The 14,953-nt window shown below is 44.6% G+C and overlaps 1 protein-coding gene across 2 annotated transcripts in view; it reads left to right on the plus strand.

Moving 5' to 3' along the window:
• The first annotated feature begins 3,109 nt into the window (after positions 1 to 3,109).
• Positions 3,110 to 14,953, plus strand: part of NUDCD3 (NudC domain containing 3) — a 70,716-nt gene continuing 58,872 nt past the window's right edge. The window contains exons 1-2 of one of the 2 annotated variants that reach the window (XM_044946787.1): positions 3,110 to 3,579; positions 8,675 to 8,985. In XM_044946787.1, the coding sequence (XP_044802722.1) occupies positions 3,388 to 3,579; positions 8,675 to 8,985 (503 nt within the window). In that variant the 5' untranslated portion in view covers positions 3,110 to 3,387. The remainder of the gene's footprint in view (positions 3,580 to 8,674; positions 8,986 to 14,953) is intronic. The other variant, XM_006051305.3, reaches the window with a different exon arrangement.

The following is a 14,953-nucleotide window of genomic DNA, read 5'->3' on the forward strand; positions in this document are numbered from 1 at the left end:
GAGTGTTTACATAAATTATTTGGAACTCTTCTGAACAGGAAAATTGTTCTCCATTTATTATTTATTCAGTATGCTATCTTTATCAGTATGGAACCAAGGATGCTCATTTTTTACTTTGGGTTTTAATATAGTGACTATTTGCTCCACATTTGGCCATTGGGAACTCTTCCAGTTGGCTCCTAGGTCCCTTTGATGTATTCCTTTCACTGTGGGGTTTCCCCACACTTTTTGAGCACTTTTGTACTTCCTGGCATTATAAGATAGTATAGGCTCAACTTGTATATTTCTATCCCAGTCCTAGAGTCAGCCATTTCTCCCAGGAGTTCCAGTCCTTCATCTGGAGATAAGATTAGAAATCAGGATCTGGGTATTCAGTGTGTGTTGCTGCTGGGGCTTTGTTGCTTCTGATCCTCTCAGCTGAGAGAGCAAGGGCATACATATGTGATTACTGACCTGTATATGTACACATTTCTAGAAGTATTTCTATGAAAAGCCATCTGTATCTACATTAAGCTAAACAGGATTTTATGCCGATACCTCCAGTTCTAACCCATAACCACATGAATCATTCTAGACCCCTTTCTTGCTTCTCTGTAGACTCTCATGCCACTAATGAGAAGCCGGGCTCCACAACCCTCACCATTTACTTAGTTGTTGATTACCTTTATACATATGTAGGAGTCTGAGAAATGATAACCTATACTCCTGTGGAAAACAACTTTAGAATTTAGTGTTTACGTGCAATTCCTTTTGCCTTTAGTCTTACAGACATCATTCCTTTCCAAAGTTACTTGGGTTAGCATCTTTCAGATGGGGTCAGTATCCCTTTCAGAGAAGCTACTTCATACATTGAAAAAATATTTATTTATTTATTTTTGGCTGAGCTAGGTCTTTGTTTCTGCCTTCAGGCCTTCTCTAGTTGCAGAGATCAGGGGCTACTCTTTAGTTGTGGTGCGTGGGCTTCTCATTGCAGTGACTTCTGTTGTTGCAGAGCACAACCTCTAGGTGCATGGGTTCAGTAGTAGTGGGGTACGGGTTTAGTTGTTCTGCAGCATGTGGAATATTCCCAGACCAGGGATTGAACTCATTTCTCTTGCATTGGCAGGATTCTTAACCCCTGGACCACCAGGGAAGCCCTTATACATTTTTAATATAGTTAGATTCTTGCATCACATTCTTTATTCCATTCTGATTTTACAAAATCATGTGTGTAAAAGTTTGTTGGGGGTATTCAGGAGAACACGATCCCTGGTTGACCCTCTGGCTAGACCCAGGCAATGGGAGACTCCTCACGCCTTCCTCTGTCCTTGTAATGTATGCTCTGCTGCTCTGCGTACCATTCCCACAGCGAGAGTTGTTTTCAACAACGTCTTCCTCTCAATACCTTGAGAGAGTAAGGTGTTTTTGAGACCATCTGGACAGTGTATGTGATTGAACCCAGTTAAGGTGTCTGTATAAACACTTGCGATTCTGGCAAAGTGGATGTGAAAATATACTGGTCTTGTTGCTGCCCAGGACAAGTAACTTTCCTTGCTTATTAAATCTCCTACCTACCAGTCTGAAGTGGTCTGCCTTTTTCTTCCATCTCTCCTTGCTCTGTGTTGTGTATACAGAGACTAGATTGTGAACAAAGATCCACTCAAAGTATTAGGACAGACCAATGGATATTAATGTGACGAAGTAGGAGACATTTACTGATACAATTTCAGATTTCACAGTGCAACTAATCTTTAAGAAACTACAATTTGTTGAATGTTGATGTAGTTTCCAAGAATACTCCTCACATTTATTTGAAAAGGCAATTAAACTGCTATTTGTATAAGACTGGGTTTCTCATACTTCAATCAAAACACCATACTGCAATGCAGTGAATGCAGCAGATGTGAGAATCTGGCTGTCTTCAATTCAATTAAGCTAGATAGTAAAGAGATTTGCAAAAATTTAAAAGGATGCTTTGTTTCTCATAAACTTTTACTGCTCTGAAGAACCTTACTTCTTTACAAAAATATGTTAACATGTTTTTATTATGTTAAAATGCATAAATAAATATTTAAACATTTTCTGTTTTTATGTTCAATATGGTAACTATCAATAAACATAATACACATAAAATTTATGGAAGACTCCAAAGAGTCTTTGATATATTTTAAGAATGAAAATGGGTCTTTTTTTTTTTCTCCTTTTGGCCATGGCCACACTTGTGGGATCTTAGTTCCTGGACCAGGAATTGAACCTGGGCACTCTAATGTGAGAGTGCAGAGTCCTAACCACTGGACCCTCAGGGAATCCCCTGTAAATAGGTCCTATGTCCAAAAAGTTTCAGAACCGCTGCTCTAGAGCAATTTATCTGAGTTTGACTTTGTTTACAATTCATTAGAGTCCATACACTATGAAGATACATGTTAACTTGTCGATTTCAGGCCAGTAGAGATGCAAATCATTTCTATCCACTAGGAAAGATAATCTACATCATTTTATAGGATACCAGCCAGCTTTGTACCCAATCTAGCCATCTTACTCTGTTTTCTGAAAGCGTTATAAATACCCAGTTTCTCGAAAAGCTTCTTCAAACTAGCTTTATCATATCATTGGTTACTGTTAATTAAAATGGATAAATCTCTGATGTGTTCATTATATATTTGAGTAAGTGTTATGTTTTGAGTTTCAGATTATGCTTTGAAAGACACTTAAAACATGTATACATGCTGTCTGTGTGTATATATATACTATGCATACGCATATATACTACACACACATATATATGCGTATATGTATATTTCACAGGCTGGCACACCAGATTATTCTGCATCTAGCTCTTTCCATCTAATACTGGTACATGCACTCACTTGACAATCTTGTCTTCTTTTATTTATGCACATCACCTTGCATTTCTCTCACGACTACGTTAGTAACGGGAAACACAACAACAGAAAGGTCGCATTTTCCTCTTTGGACTCGCAAGCAAAGGGTTCTCGCTGTCCCGCCTTGTTTCTGGATATCCAGTCTGGAACACAGCCCACAAACCACGTGACAACAGCGTGGCTCACGTAACAGTTGTTGCCCGCGCTACAACTTCTCCGCCAGTTTCCAACATGGCCACTAGGCGCCCTCAATGCCTAAGCCCCGGGCCCTCTTGCGCTTCGGGGCCCACTTCTGCTCCTCAGCGAGACCTCCCGAGAAGCCCGGGGGCAATAGGGGCGGTGCCCGGGTCCAGTCGGCTCCAGCGCAGTCCAGCCCATCTCCACCGCGGGGGAGAACAAGAGCGGACCGGAAGTTTCCCGGGCGCGCTAGCGGCCGAGGCCGTTACTGCAGAGCACCGGAAGTGGCCATAGGCCGGCGTCCGGGCCGCGCCCGCAGTGAGTGAGCTTTCCTCCGGCCGGCGACGCCATGGAGCCCGGGGCGGCCGAGCTGTACGATCAGGCCCTGCTGGGCATCTTGCAGCACGTGGGCAACGTTCAGGACTTTCTGCGTGTGCTTTTCGGCTTCCTCTACCGCAAAACGGACTTCTACCGCCTGCTGCGCCACCCGTCGGACCGCATGGGCTTTCCCCCGGGGGCTGCGCAGGCGCTGGTGCTGCAGGTAACGCGCGGTGGGCGGGAAGCTCGGGGTGAGGTGGGGGAAGATCGTGGGAGCCCCGACCCCTGCGAACCCGCTCCCGTAGTCCCCCACCCTCTGGGAGCTCAGGCTCCTGCGAGCCCGCCGCTTCCGCCGCTGCCGACCTCAGTTCATCCTCTGGCGCTTCCCCAGACCCGCCTCCTGCGGCCGCGGCTTCTGCCGAGATGCTGCTCTGTTATCAGTTTACTCCTGTGCGAGAGGTGCCGGCTCTAGAGCAGCTTGGTCCGATAGGGTGCATTTGGATGTCAGAAGCGTAGGGCCGGGTCAGCTCCAGCAGCGCGTAACCCCTTCGAGTGACAGGGCCGGCCAGTCAGAGAATGAAAACAGTGCAGGCTAGACTGGGGAAGGGGCGGCGGCAGCACGGACACCTGCACACCTCAGAACTACGACTACTGGACGAGGGGGAGGCTGTGTGATGGGTGTGGTTCTCTTATTTGAAACGTGACTTTTCACGTCGAAGACAGTATAATAGTACTTAATAAGTTTACATGTGAGCATAAATCTGTGCATCCCAGGTTAAGCTTATGTTGGAGGCTATCATTCACTGAAGTTGACGGGGTATTTGAAATGTAGTAAGCAAGAGTTCACACTCTCAGCCGCCGCAGGCATTGGAGATACACTGGTTATGCGGATGGTTAAATTATGGTTTCTCTGCTTGGGACACTTAACGCTCTGTTTAAAGAGATGAAATATAGTAGCAGGGATCTTTGCCTGTTACCTGACAGAGCCATTGGAAGGAAAGGAATAGAAATGATCTTTTGGAAATGAAGACAAGTTTTGTAGAGGAGGTGGAATTTTGATGGGATCGAAAGAGGATACTCAGTCAAGCATTGAGCCAGGAACCTGAGAAGGTAGAAATGCTGGCGATACCTCTCGCTGTTGTCTAGCACTTTACAGTTTATGAAGTGATTTCAAAGGTTCATCTCGTGAAGTCTTGCTACTCACTTCAGGTTGGTCCCATATTACTTTCCTAAGTGCCTGCATGAAGAAACAAAAGCTTAGAATGTTTGAATAACTACCAGAGATGATATGGTCAAATGAGGAGTGAGGTGGGTATTCCGTTTGAAAACTTAAGGCTGTTCCTCATCCTTGTAGTGGTTAAGTACCATCCAAGTGATCAGAGAACTGTGTGTCAGAGATGGTTTTTAGCAAATCCTTTGGCAAATTAATAATTTCATGGAAGCCTGAGAAGTAGATAAGGTTGAATTTTATGTGGCAAATGAGGATGCTAGTTCAGCAGATCAGGTGGTTTGACCAAACTCCTCATAGAGCTAGAGCTCAAAACTTCATTTTTCTGATTCCATATCTTTCTGTTCTATTATTTAACCAGTCTGTTGTAGAGTGGCAACACTTTTATCTAGGGTGATCTTTTGCAGAAAAAAGAAAGGAACATTTACTGAGCACCTAGCAGTTGTTATGTAGTTTTTGTTCTAGGTTGTCTTTTGTTCCTAACAACCTGAAAAGGTTGATCTTTCTCCTTGTTTTACAGGTGAACTGACAGAGGTAATTCATGAATCTGGTAACAGTATGTAAGACACCTGCTATGTTTTAGAGACTCTCAAAGGTTAAGACTTGGTGAACAGTTTAATAAAGTGGAGGTGGGGAACAAGGCAGAGATGGGTGGGATGGGCCAGCAGTGACCCGAGGTTTCAGACCAGGGCACTGTAATATCAGTAGTGCATTCACTGAATTGTCACATGAGTTTAGGGGAAGAAGCTTAGTTTTAGACAAGCGGAATTGGAGATTACAGACAAGTCTCTGTCCATAGGCTGTTGAATTGTGGGACTGAATCTCATGGGAGGTAGAAGAATCTGAGTGGTTTGAAGGAGAGGAGCTGAAGGTGAAGGAGCACGGCAGAGAGAAGGTGCCTTTGGAGGGAAGGACCCCAGAGAAGGAATTGGAGAAGCAAGAGGCTGTGGGAGTGGGAGGGGGATGGAGGGAAGTGGGCAGGGCAGTAAGTTCCATGGAAACCAGGAGGGACAATTTCTAGCAGGTAGTTAAGAGGGGTGTAGTGTTTTTTGAAAGTGGTTCTCAATCGTCAGCATTGCCCAAGGAACTTTAAAAGAGCAGATATCCCCTGGTTATTGTGGTTGAGTAGATCAGGGTAAATCCTGGGGAGCTGTTCTTTTATTCACAGAGGCATTGGGCAGTGGGGTGCTTGGGGGGTCTTTTCAGAACTCAGGCAAAGAGAGTTTGGATGGGAGTATTGTAGTGCTCCATTCTGGAACTCCTGTTTTCCCCTGGTATTTTGGGGTATGGGATGTTTGTGTGGTTTAAACCTTCTTCAATTTTTCCTCCCAGTTCTAAGGGCTTGTGCAGCCAGGCTGTACAGTTTGAAGGACCTTCAGCAGGAAAGATGCATGTGGAAATTGTATTCCACTCCCTTATTTATTAGTGTATTTTAAGAAAAGAGTAATTTAGACTGACATTTTGTTCATTTCAGTTGAACCTGTGTTTATTCTGGAGTTCAGTTTGGGAAGCCTGCTTAAAAGGTTACCCCCCCACCCCACCTCCCCATGAGTGTCAGGAAAGCTAGCTCTTTTTGCTCCTCCCGGAGCTTCTTGGAAAGTTTTGGGAGACTCACTCTTCTCTCTGTCAATTGAGAAGGTTGCTTGGAGGTCAGGGACACGTCTTCCAGCTCCGCAATCCAGAATTCTGAAATGAGTGCTGAGGTCAGCGGCGATGTGAGAGGTGAAGCACATGTCATCTTAGAGGAGCTGGGGGTGCTGAGTAAGCAAGGGCAGTGGGGGCCACAGTGTCATCAGGAGTATGAGGCCTGGGGTCCAAGGGAGGTCCCAGTGTTTGGAGAGAGCCCTTGCTGTTAACTTCTTTTCTGGAGTTAAGATGAAGATGTGGTGTGTCAGGAAGATGAACGGCTCTGAGGGCAGTGGGTCTGGTGTCTGGTGACATTGACATGGGTGTGAGAGGAGTGAGTCAGGGGCTCAGGTTCTCTGGAGAAGCAGAGATAGGTACTGTTTCTAGTTTTTAACCTTAGGATTTCCCTTGCCTTCCTCTGCCTCCATTTCCTTTCAGTGTTTAGTGTGCTTCCTGTATAATTGTTTACTTTCTTCTTTCATTGGCAGGATCTTGGGCAAGTTACCCTCTGAGCTTAGTTTTCCCTCGTCTTTGAAATATCAGTGCTATCTTCCTAACAGCATTTTCCAGAGGGTTGTGAGAGAATGTTTATAAAAACACTGACATTGTAACTTCTCTTGTTCTGTCTTCTCGCCCAGTGCACACAGCAGTTATTTAGCCCCTGTCTGCATTCTAACCCTTTGGAAACTGACTTCTACACACTTTAAAACATTTTTGTTTTGTTAAGACTACTTTTTGGAGTAGTTTTAGGTTCAGAACAAAATTGAAGGGAAAGTACAGAGATTTCCCATTTACCCCCTGCCACCTCCACCCCTACAGCTTCCCCTGTTGTCAATATCCCCCACCAGAGTGGTGCATTTCTTACAATGGATGGACCTGCATTGACATATCATAGTCACCCAAACCCAGGCTTCACTTTGGAGGTCATTCTTAGTGTTGTTCACTTTATGGGATTTGGACAAATGTATGATGACATGTATCCCTCCTTATGACATCACACAGAGTATTTTCACTGCCCTAAAAAAATCCTGTGTAGTCTTACCTGTTCATTCCTTTCTCCCCTCAACCTCTGGCGACCACTGGTCTTTTTATTGTCTCTAAAGTTTTGCCTTTTCCACAGTGTCATATAGTTGGAATCACACATTATGTAGCATTTTCAAATTGGCTTCTTTTACTAATATGCATTTAAATAACCTCCATGTCTCTTCATGGGTGATAGCTCATTTCTTTTTATGGCAGAATAATATTCCATTGTCTGGATGCACCAGTTTGTTTATCCCATCATTTATTGAAGGATATCTTGGTTGCTTCCAAGTTTTGGCTATTATGAATAAAGTTGCTATAAACATCCGTGTACAGGTTTTTATTGGTACATGTTTTCATCTTCTTTTGGTAAATACCAAGGAGCATGGTTGCTGGATTGAATGTAAGGGTCTCCTCCCACCCACTTTTCAACGTGGATCTTCTGGCTTTCCTGTGTCCAGCTGCCATAAGAGATATTTCTTGATGAGCCCACCTCTTGGCGCTGTGACATTTCCTCCTGTCATTCCTCTGGAAGACATACCTTTCATTCAAGGTCTGATTCAGACCCCCTTCTAAGAGCTGTCCTTAGCTCTCTGTCTCCAGAATGCTCGTTTGCACCCACATTCCGATGGCATCCCATGAATCTATCACAGCCTTTCCTGTCAGACTTGTCACTTCTGGGTCTGTCCTGGCCACACTTCAGGGTTATGTGCACCCTTGAATAGTGCATGCAATATGCCGTTTTCCTGTGCACTTTTTGGATGGAGAGTTGCAGTACTTTTTTGGGTGTGACTGTGTCCCGGGAAAGATTAATGACTGATCCACATGCCAGAAAATTGAGTCCTTCAAGGGTGGGAGCTGTTGCTGGATTTTTGGCGCTCCTGGCAAGTTGTAGGCACGTTGTGAATGTCTTCTGAATTCCCAGGGTGAGACTTGCACTGTCCCTCCTCCCGTGCAGCGTAGGACGATAGCAGCAACCCAGCGAGCCGGCCTGCATTGTGGATTGAAATTCAACCAATTCCCCATCTTCCCTTTTTGCATCTGAGTTGTTGGGGCCTTTATAGCTCCCAGCACCAGGACAGTGGGTTCTTTGCATTTTGAACAAGACTCTCTGGGGCTGTAGAAGTAATGACAGATGAGACCATTTAGTTACACATCTTTTGACGTAAATGTTGGGCTCATAGGTGTGTAAATATTGTGAGCCTTGGCTTGTAAAAGTTTCACTTTTTCATTGATTTTGGAATTCTCCTGTTAAAGATTGTTTTTGTAGTGGCTTTTGGTGAATTTGAAGTGCATTTCCATTTTGCCAGTGGGAACATTTTCTTACCTATTGCTTTTTCATTCTTTTTTTTTTTTTAAACCAGATTTTGCTGTATTTCTACAGAATGTGTAATACAGTACTGGCAGATGAACTCAACACTGAATTGCTGTTTGATTTTAGGTATTCAAAACCTTTGACCACATGGCCCGTCAGGATGATGAAAAGAGGAGAAAAGAGCTGGAGGAGAAAATCAGGAGGAAGGAAGAAGAGGAGGCCACGGCGGTGGCAGCTGCCACAGCGGAGCAGGAGCCAGTCCCAGCCCCGGTTCAGGAGGTGGAGGTAGACTCCACCACAGACTCAGGTGGGCCCCAGGAGCCCCCAGGCCCACGGGGCGCCCTGCAGGAAGTGGCTGTCAGCTCTGGGGAGGCAGAGGCACCGGGAGCAGATGCTGGCGCTGCTGAAGCCCCCAGGGAACCACCAGCTCTTCCCAAGTAAGAATCTCTACTCGGCTGCTTCTTTGTTTTCTTTTTCTTTTCCCCCATCATGGTTTATTACGAGATACTGAATATAGTTCCTTGTCCCATACAGGAGGATCTTGTTGTTTATCTGTTTTATACATAGTAGTATGTGTCTGATAATTTAAACTTACAACTTATCTTCCCTTTTCTCTTTGTTAATTGACAAGTTATCTTCCCTTTTCTCTTTGTTAACTGTAAGTTTGTTTTCTGTGTCTGTGGGTCTGCTTCTGCTCTGTGTATAAGTTCATTTGTATCTTTTTTAGATTTCACGTGTGAGTGATATCATATGATACTTGTTTTTTTCTCTGTCTGGCTTACTTCACTTGGTATGGGGTATGGTAATCTCTAGATCTATCCATGTTGCTGCAGATGGCATTATTTCCTTTTTTTTTAATAGCCCAATAGCATTCCATTGTGTGTGTGTGTGTGTATCACATCTTTATCCACTCATCTGTTGATGGACACTTGCATTGCTATCATGTCTTGGCTATTGTAAACTGGGGTGCATATGTCTTTTCAGATTAGAATTTTCTCTGGATATATGCTCTGGATATAGGAGTAGTATTGCTGGATTTTGTGGTAACACTATTTTTAGTTTTTTAAGGAACCTCCATGGCTGTACCAATTTGCATTTTTACCAACAGTGTAGGAGGCTGGCCTTTTCTCTACATCCTCTCCAGCATTTATTATTTGTAGGTTTTTTAGTGATGGCCATTCTGACCAGTGTGAGGCGATACGTCATTGTAGTTTTGATTTGCATTTGTCTAACAGTGATTTGATCATCTTTTCCTGTGCCTGTTGGCCATCTGTACGTCTTCTCTGAAGAAATGTCTGTTTAGGTCTCCTGTCCATTTTTTGTTTGGGTTCTTTGTTTTTTGTTATTGAGTTGCACATTGTTTGTATATTTTGAAAGCTATAGGTCAACTAGTTCAGTCCTCTTCCTTTTTCTCTCTGTAAGGTAAGGTAATAGTCTGCCCACAGTCATACAGCCAGTTAAGAGCTTGAGCCAGAGTTAGAGCACTGGGTTCATAGAGTTATGCTTTTCCATGAGACCTACTTATCCGTGTGGAAGTTTCTCCTCAGAGTCTTGATTCTGTTCTTCCCCTACAGAAGTAACTGCTGAGATGCAGGCCTGCGATCCTCTTGGTCTAATGGACACGTGAAGATGTTATCTGATACGGGGGACTGTGGACCCAGAGTTCCCCCCAGAGTCTGCCATTTAGTAAATGTATTATCCTGGGCAAGCAGGGTCACTTTTCTGTGTCTCCGTTTTTGCCTTTGCAATGCAAAGGTGGTAATTACAGCACCTGCCTCACTGGCTGTCGTGACTGTTGAATGAACCAAAGATCATACAGCTACTGAGTGGGAGGGCTTCAGTCAGGCCCTGTGTTGGTGCTTGTCTCCACTCTTCAGAGGTTCCGCTCCCTGGCGCTTCGCTGCTCCCATTTGGGTGAGAAGAGCTGATACCTCCTTGTGTATGAGCTGAGGCAGTGTCTGAAAGACTGTGCTGCTCCTGGCCTGTTGCTGTTTTTAGGCAACTCTGCTTTCTTCCCTCTTTAATAGGACCGCTCCCTGCCCTCTCCTGGGCTGCCTCTCCTGCCTTATCCCATCTAATTTAACTTCCCTTCTGTTCTTCCCTCTCCTTGCACTCTGCCTGTGACCTGTTCTGGGGAAAATGAATTTTTTGGAGACAGGTTGGGGCAAGGCAGCAGAGTCTGAAAGGCTAAGGTCAACTGCATGGAGGATCAGTGCCTGTAACCACCACGTGTTCAAGAGGGGGTTAACTGTATGTGTGAGAAAAGCCTGGAAGGAAATACATTATGAGTGGAATTGTGAGTGATTTTCATTGCCTTTGTTCTTCCTTACTATATTTTCTAATTTTTCTTTTTTTATTTTCTAATTTTTCTACAATGAGTTGTATACTTCATTTTACTAATTTTTTGCATTCTTTTTATGTCTAAAACTCTATTAAAATAGGGGGTTTGTTTTTGATTCATGAGTAATAGATTAGAATAGCTCCCTTGTTGTTTTGCAGAGACCCTATTCTTAGATCAAAGAGTTGTGTTCTGGGTTTTGTGAATCCTACCCTGGTGTAAGTATAGACTGAAGACTTGGGTGTGTCCCAGAAAACCTTAGACTGATGCTACAGGCTCAGTGGTTCCAGGGACTGAACCTTCTTGGCCTTCAGGTACTTGCTGATTTTCCATGAACAAAATAAGAAATTGTGGTCCAGATCTCTAGCTTGCTCTGACAGGCACTGCTGGGGCAGCTCTGAAATGGAACATGAAAGCCATCCTTGTGCCCCAAGTCCCTCCAGTCAGTGCCCAGAATCACTTATCCTGTGAACTGTAGATCTGGAAAGTGAAAGAAAGAAAGTGAAAGTCGCTCAGTGATGTCTGACTCTTTATGATTCCATGAGCCTGCCAGGCTCCTCTGTCCATGGAATTCTCCAGGCCAGAATACTGAGTGGGTGCCGTTCCCTTCTCCAGGGGATCTTCTCAACCCAGGGATCGAACCCAGGTCTCCCGCATTGCGGGCAGATTCTTTACCGTTTGAGCCATCAAGGAAGCCCCTGTAGATCTGGGGATTCTGTTAATTAAATAACCTAAGACAGTTACTCTTGAGGTAGCCACACAGGAGCACTGCCTTTCCTGGGTACCCTGTCCGAAAACCAGTTTACCTAGAGTCTGATTTCCAGTTTGAGATGACTGATTTCTGATTCCTCCTGCTTGCTACCTGTTTGCTGGTGGTTCTGCCCAATATTGGGTAGTGGTGATGGCAGCTTCTCTCAGTCTACAGGCAAATCATTCTTTGGAGTCAACTCCTTGTCCCCAACCTAGGCCCTGCCAACCACAGGTTAAAGTTTTTGCAGTGTACATTTTTGCTTATACATAAAATAATGTGCAGATTTTTAACACGTGCAGATTTTTAACACATGCCACCTCAGGGCTTAAGATGCCCAGTTTTATTCCTTAGAGAAGAGAGCATTTGGGCACACAGATTTCCTTGTCCATACAAGATAGCTTTGAGAACATGCTTACTTTCTGCAGAGGAGCTTCACAGCCTCACAGTGTCTGAAGTGAAGATACTGTAAAAAGTACTGTTTCGAGTCCCAGTGTTTCTATTGGACTTGACCCAGCAAACTGTGCTCAAAGGACTTCTAGGGATACTGCTGGGAAACTTTCAGAAATGCTGATGACGTTACTGTTGCTGTGGAAGGAGAGGGATGCAAAATCAGTACTATCAACATCCTAATGGCTACATCGGACACCTCTCAGAGCAGCTGGTGGGTGGGGTTTGCCTCTGATCCCATCTCTGTGTCTGGTCCCACTTTGGTGGCAATAGGTCCTGCAGTTTTGCTCTGGATCGGCAGGTGTCGCTGTAGGCAAAACAGTGATAATGGCACTTGCTGGTGCTGGAGTGCTGACAAAGATGTCCGAAAGGCTGTGCTACCTCTGGCTTTTGCCTTTATAAAATCATGAACAGAATTTTTTAAAAAGAAGAAAAAGGAAAGAAAGCATTATTGGCTCTTCCACAATACAACCTTGAACTGTGCAGGTTCATGTATACATGGATTTTTTTCAGTAGCAAATACTACAGTACTACAGAATTCCTGAGTCCCTCCCGAACTACCCATCTTCCTGCACAGGGAAGCAGACAGAAGAGCCTCATGAGGGGGTGGTGTCATGAAACTACTTGATGCATTGACCTGTGTGGTAAAGTCCTGATAGAAAAAGGGTGTGTTAGAAAGCTGCTCAGTGCCTCTCTTATTTTGGGTGGCATGGCCTTTGTGTTCAGTTATTCCACTTTCAGATTTCAGATTTCCAGTAGTATCCCCAACAGATGTTTCATCTTTATCGTGCTGGTGCATTTGCCCATGCACAGCACGCTCTTCAGTGCTTCTGTCCCCTCAGTAAGGTCTTCCAGCCTTCTGTCCTGCTGCCTGCCACAGGTAACTGCGTCTCCTTTGAGTGTGTGTTTCCTCTTACCATTTGTTTATGACTAGTTCTCACATCTTTCAGCGTTGGGAAGAGACTTACTTAGCCTGTCTCTGGTCCTAGTTCCATGTTAGGTGAGTGTCTGATGCATGCTGAGTTCATTCCTTCGTGCCTCTCCTTTGGTTCTGCTCACCCACATCCTGTGACATCTCTGCCTTAGAGGTGCAGAGGGCATCTCTGCATGGGCTGTCACAAGAGCAGAAAGGCAGAAGTTTTCTGCTGGGGCATCCTCCCTGCGTGCAGTCACGCTGCCTGAGAGCTGGCTTCCTGGGCTTGTCTCTAAACAGGGTCCTTGCTTTGTTGGTCCCTGCTTTTTCAGGTGCCCATTGCAGGAGGCCCTTTGATAGAGTCACGTGGACATACCGGAATGCCACCCCAAGTACCCACCCTGTCGGCTTATGGTGAAGATTGACTGAGGTCAGTGTGTAAGACCTGATGAGCAGGAGTCCTGCACATAGTGAGCCCTCAAGTAGGTACTGTTCTCGGTATTGCTTTTCTTTACTTAAATAAGAACAGACTGTTTTTCTTCTTCATTATAATCAATGTAGGCTATTTGGATAACAAAGATAAGGGTATAAAGACAAGAAAACATCCTACCATTTCCCCTTAATTTTATGGGATATTTCTGCAGTTTTTTCCTATGCATGTAAACGTGCATGCATGTGTTTGAACACACACACACACGCACACACAGTATGCTTATAATATAGTTGTCTTACACTTGGCTTCTGTTTTGCTGAACATTGTATGCTGAGCATTTCCTGCATCCCTTTTGCTGATTTTGATTTCATGTTGTGTGTGCTGTTGAGTGTCGTGTGTCCAAGAGGTTCTTTTGCTCAGATGAAGGTGTTGGCTGTAAACATGTATTTTGAGAATAGTAAGTGGAAAGCCAGAGGTCCAGGGATGTCTGCCTGCTTTCCCCATAGACGCAGCTCTCAGACCTCACTGGGGCTGTGCTGGGCCCGCCTGCCTCAGGGTCTGTTTTCAGTCTCATCCAGTAGAGAAGCTACTCTCCCACCCAGCGATTCACCCTGAAACTGCCCCTTTTCTAAGGAACCTCAGGTGTAAGAGGCCTCAAGGATTTGATTTAAATTACAAGTCAAGAAACATGATATAGGTTGTTTGCTAGAAGTATTTTTTTTTCCTCTAGAAACATTATATTCCTGTTTTCATTTTGGGATTCATTTCTAGCTTCTAGGCTTCATTTAGAAGAGGTTAGCCTGTATATCTTATAGCAGTGACTTAAGTTTATTGGATACTGAAGCCGCATCATAAAAATGACCTGGTGTCCTAGCCTGTGAGAGTGAACATGAGTGTGTGGGGAAGGAGGGGGCCAGTGAGACTCCCCCAGGGAGCCCCCCCCACCCCAGGAATGTGTATTTCAAGATGCCAGAGCCTGACATTCTTCCTTTCCACCGACGGGTGGAACAGTGTGAAGTGCTTTGCTTGAAACCATAGTTAGAAGGGAAGGCCAGAGTCAAGGGGAATTGAAGCAGTACTCAGTGTGCTCTGGGGCCCAGATGTTCTCTTTGTTGTGTTAAGAAAAAAAAGAAAACAGCTATTACCAGAACTGTCTGAGAGATACTTTTCAAAAGTAAAACAGTCGGTTTCTATTTGAGTGTTTTTTGGTAGCATTGAAGAAGTATAGAGGAACCTATATGCAGGTCAGGAAGCAACAGTTAGAACTGGACATGGAACAACAGACTGGTTCCAAATAGGAAGAGGAGTACGTCAAGGCTGTATATTGTCACCCTGCTTATTGAACTTCTATGCAGAGTACATCATGAGAAACGCTGGGCTGGAAGAAGCACAAGCTGGAATCAAGATTGCCGGGAGAAATATCAATAATCTCAGATACGCAGATGACACCAGCCTTATGGCAGAAAGTGAAGAGGAATTAAAAAGCCTCTCGATGAAAGTGAAAGAGGAGAGTGAAAAAGTTG

The sequence above is a fragment of the Bubalus bubalis genome, chromosome 8 (genome assembly GCF_019923935.1).
Source record: "Bubalus bubalis isolate 160015118507 breed Murrah chromosome 8, NDDB_SH_1, whole genome shotgun sequence".
In the NCBI taxonomy this organism is placed as follows: Eukaryota; Metazoa; Chordata; class Mammalia; order Artiodactyla; family Bovidae; genus Bubalus; species Bubalus bubalis.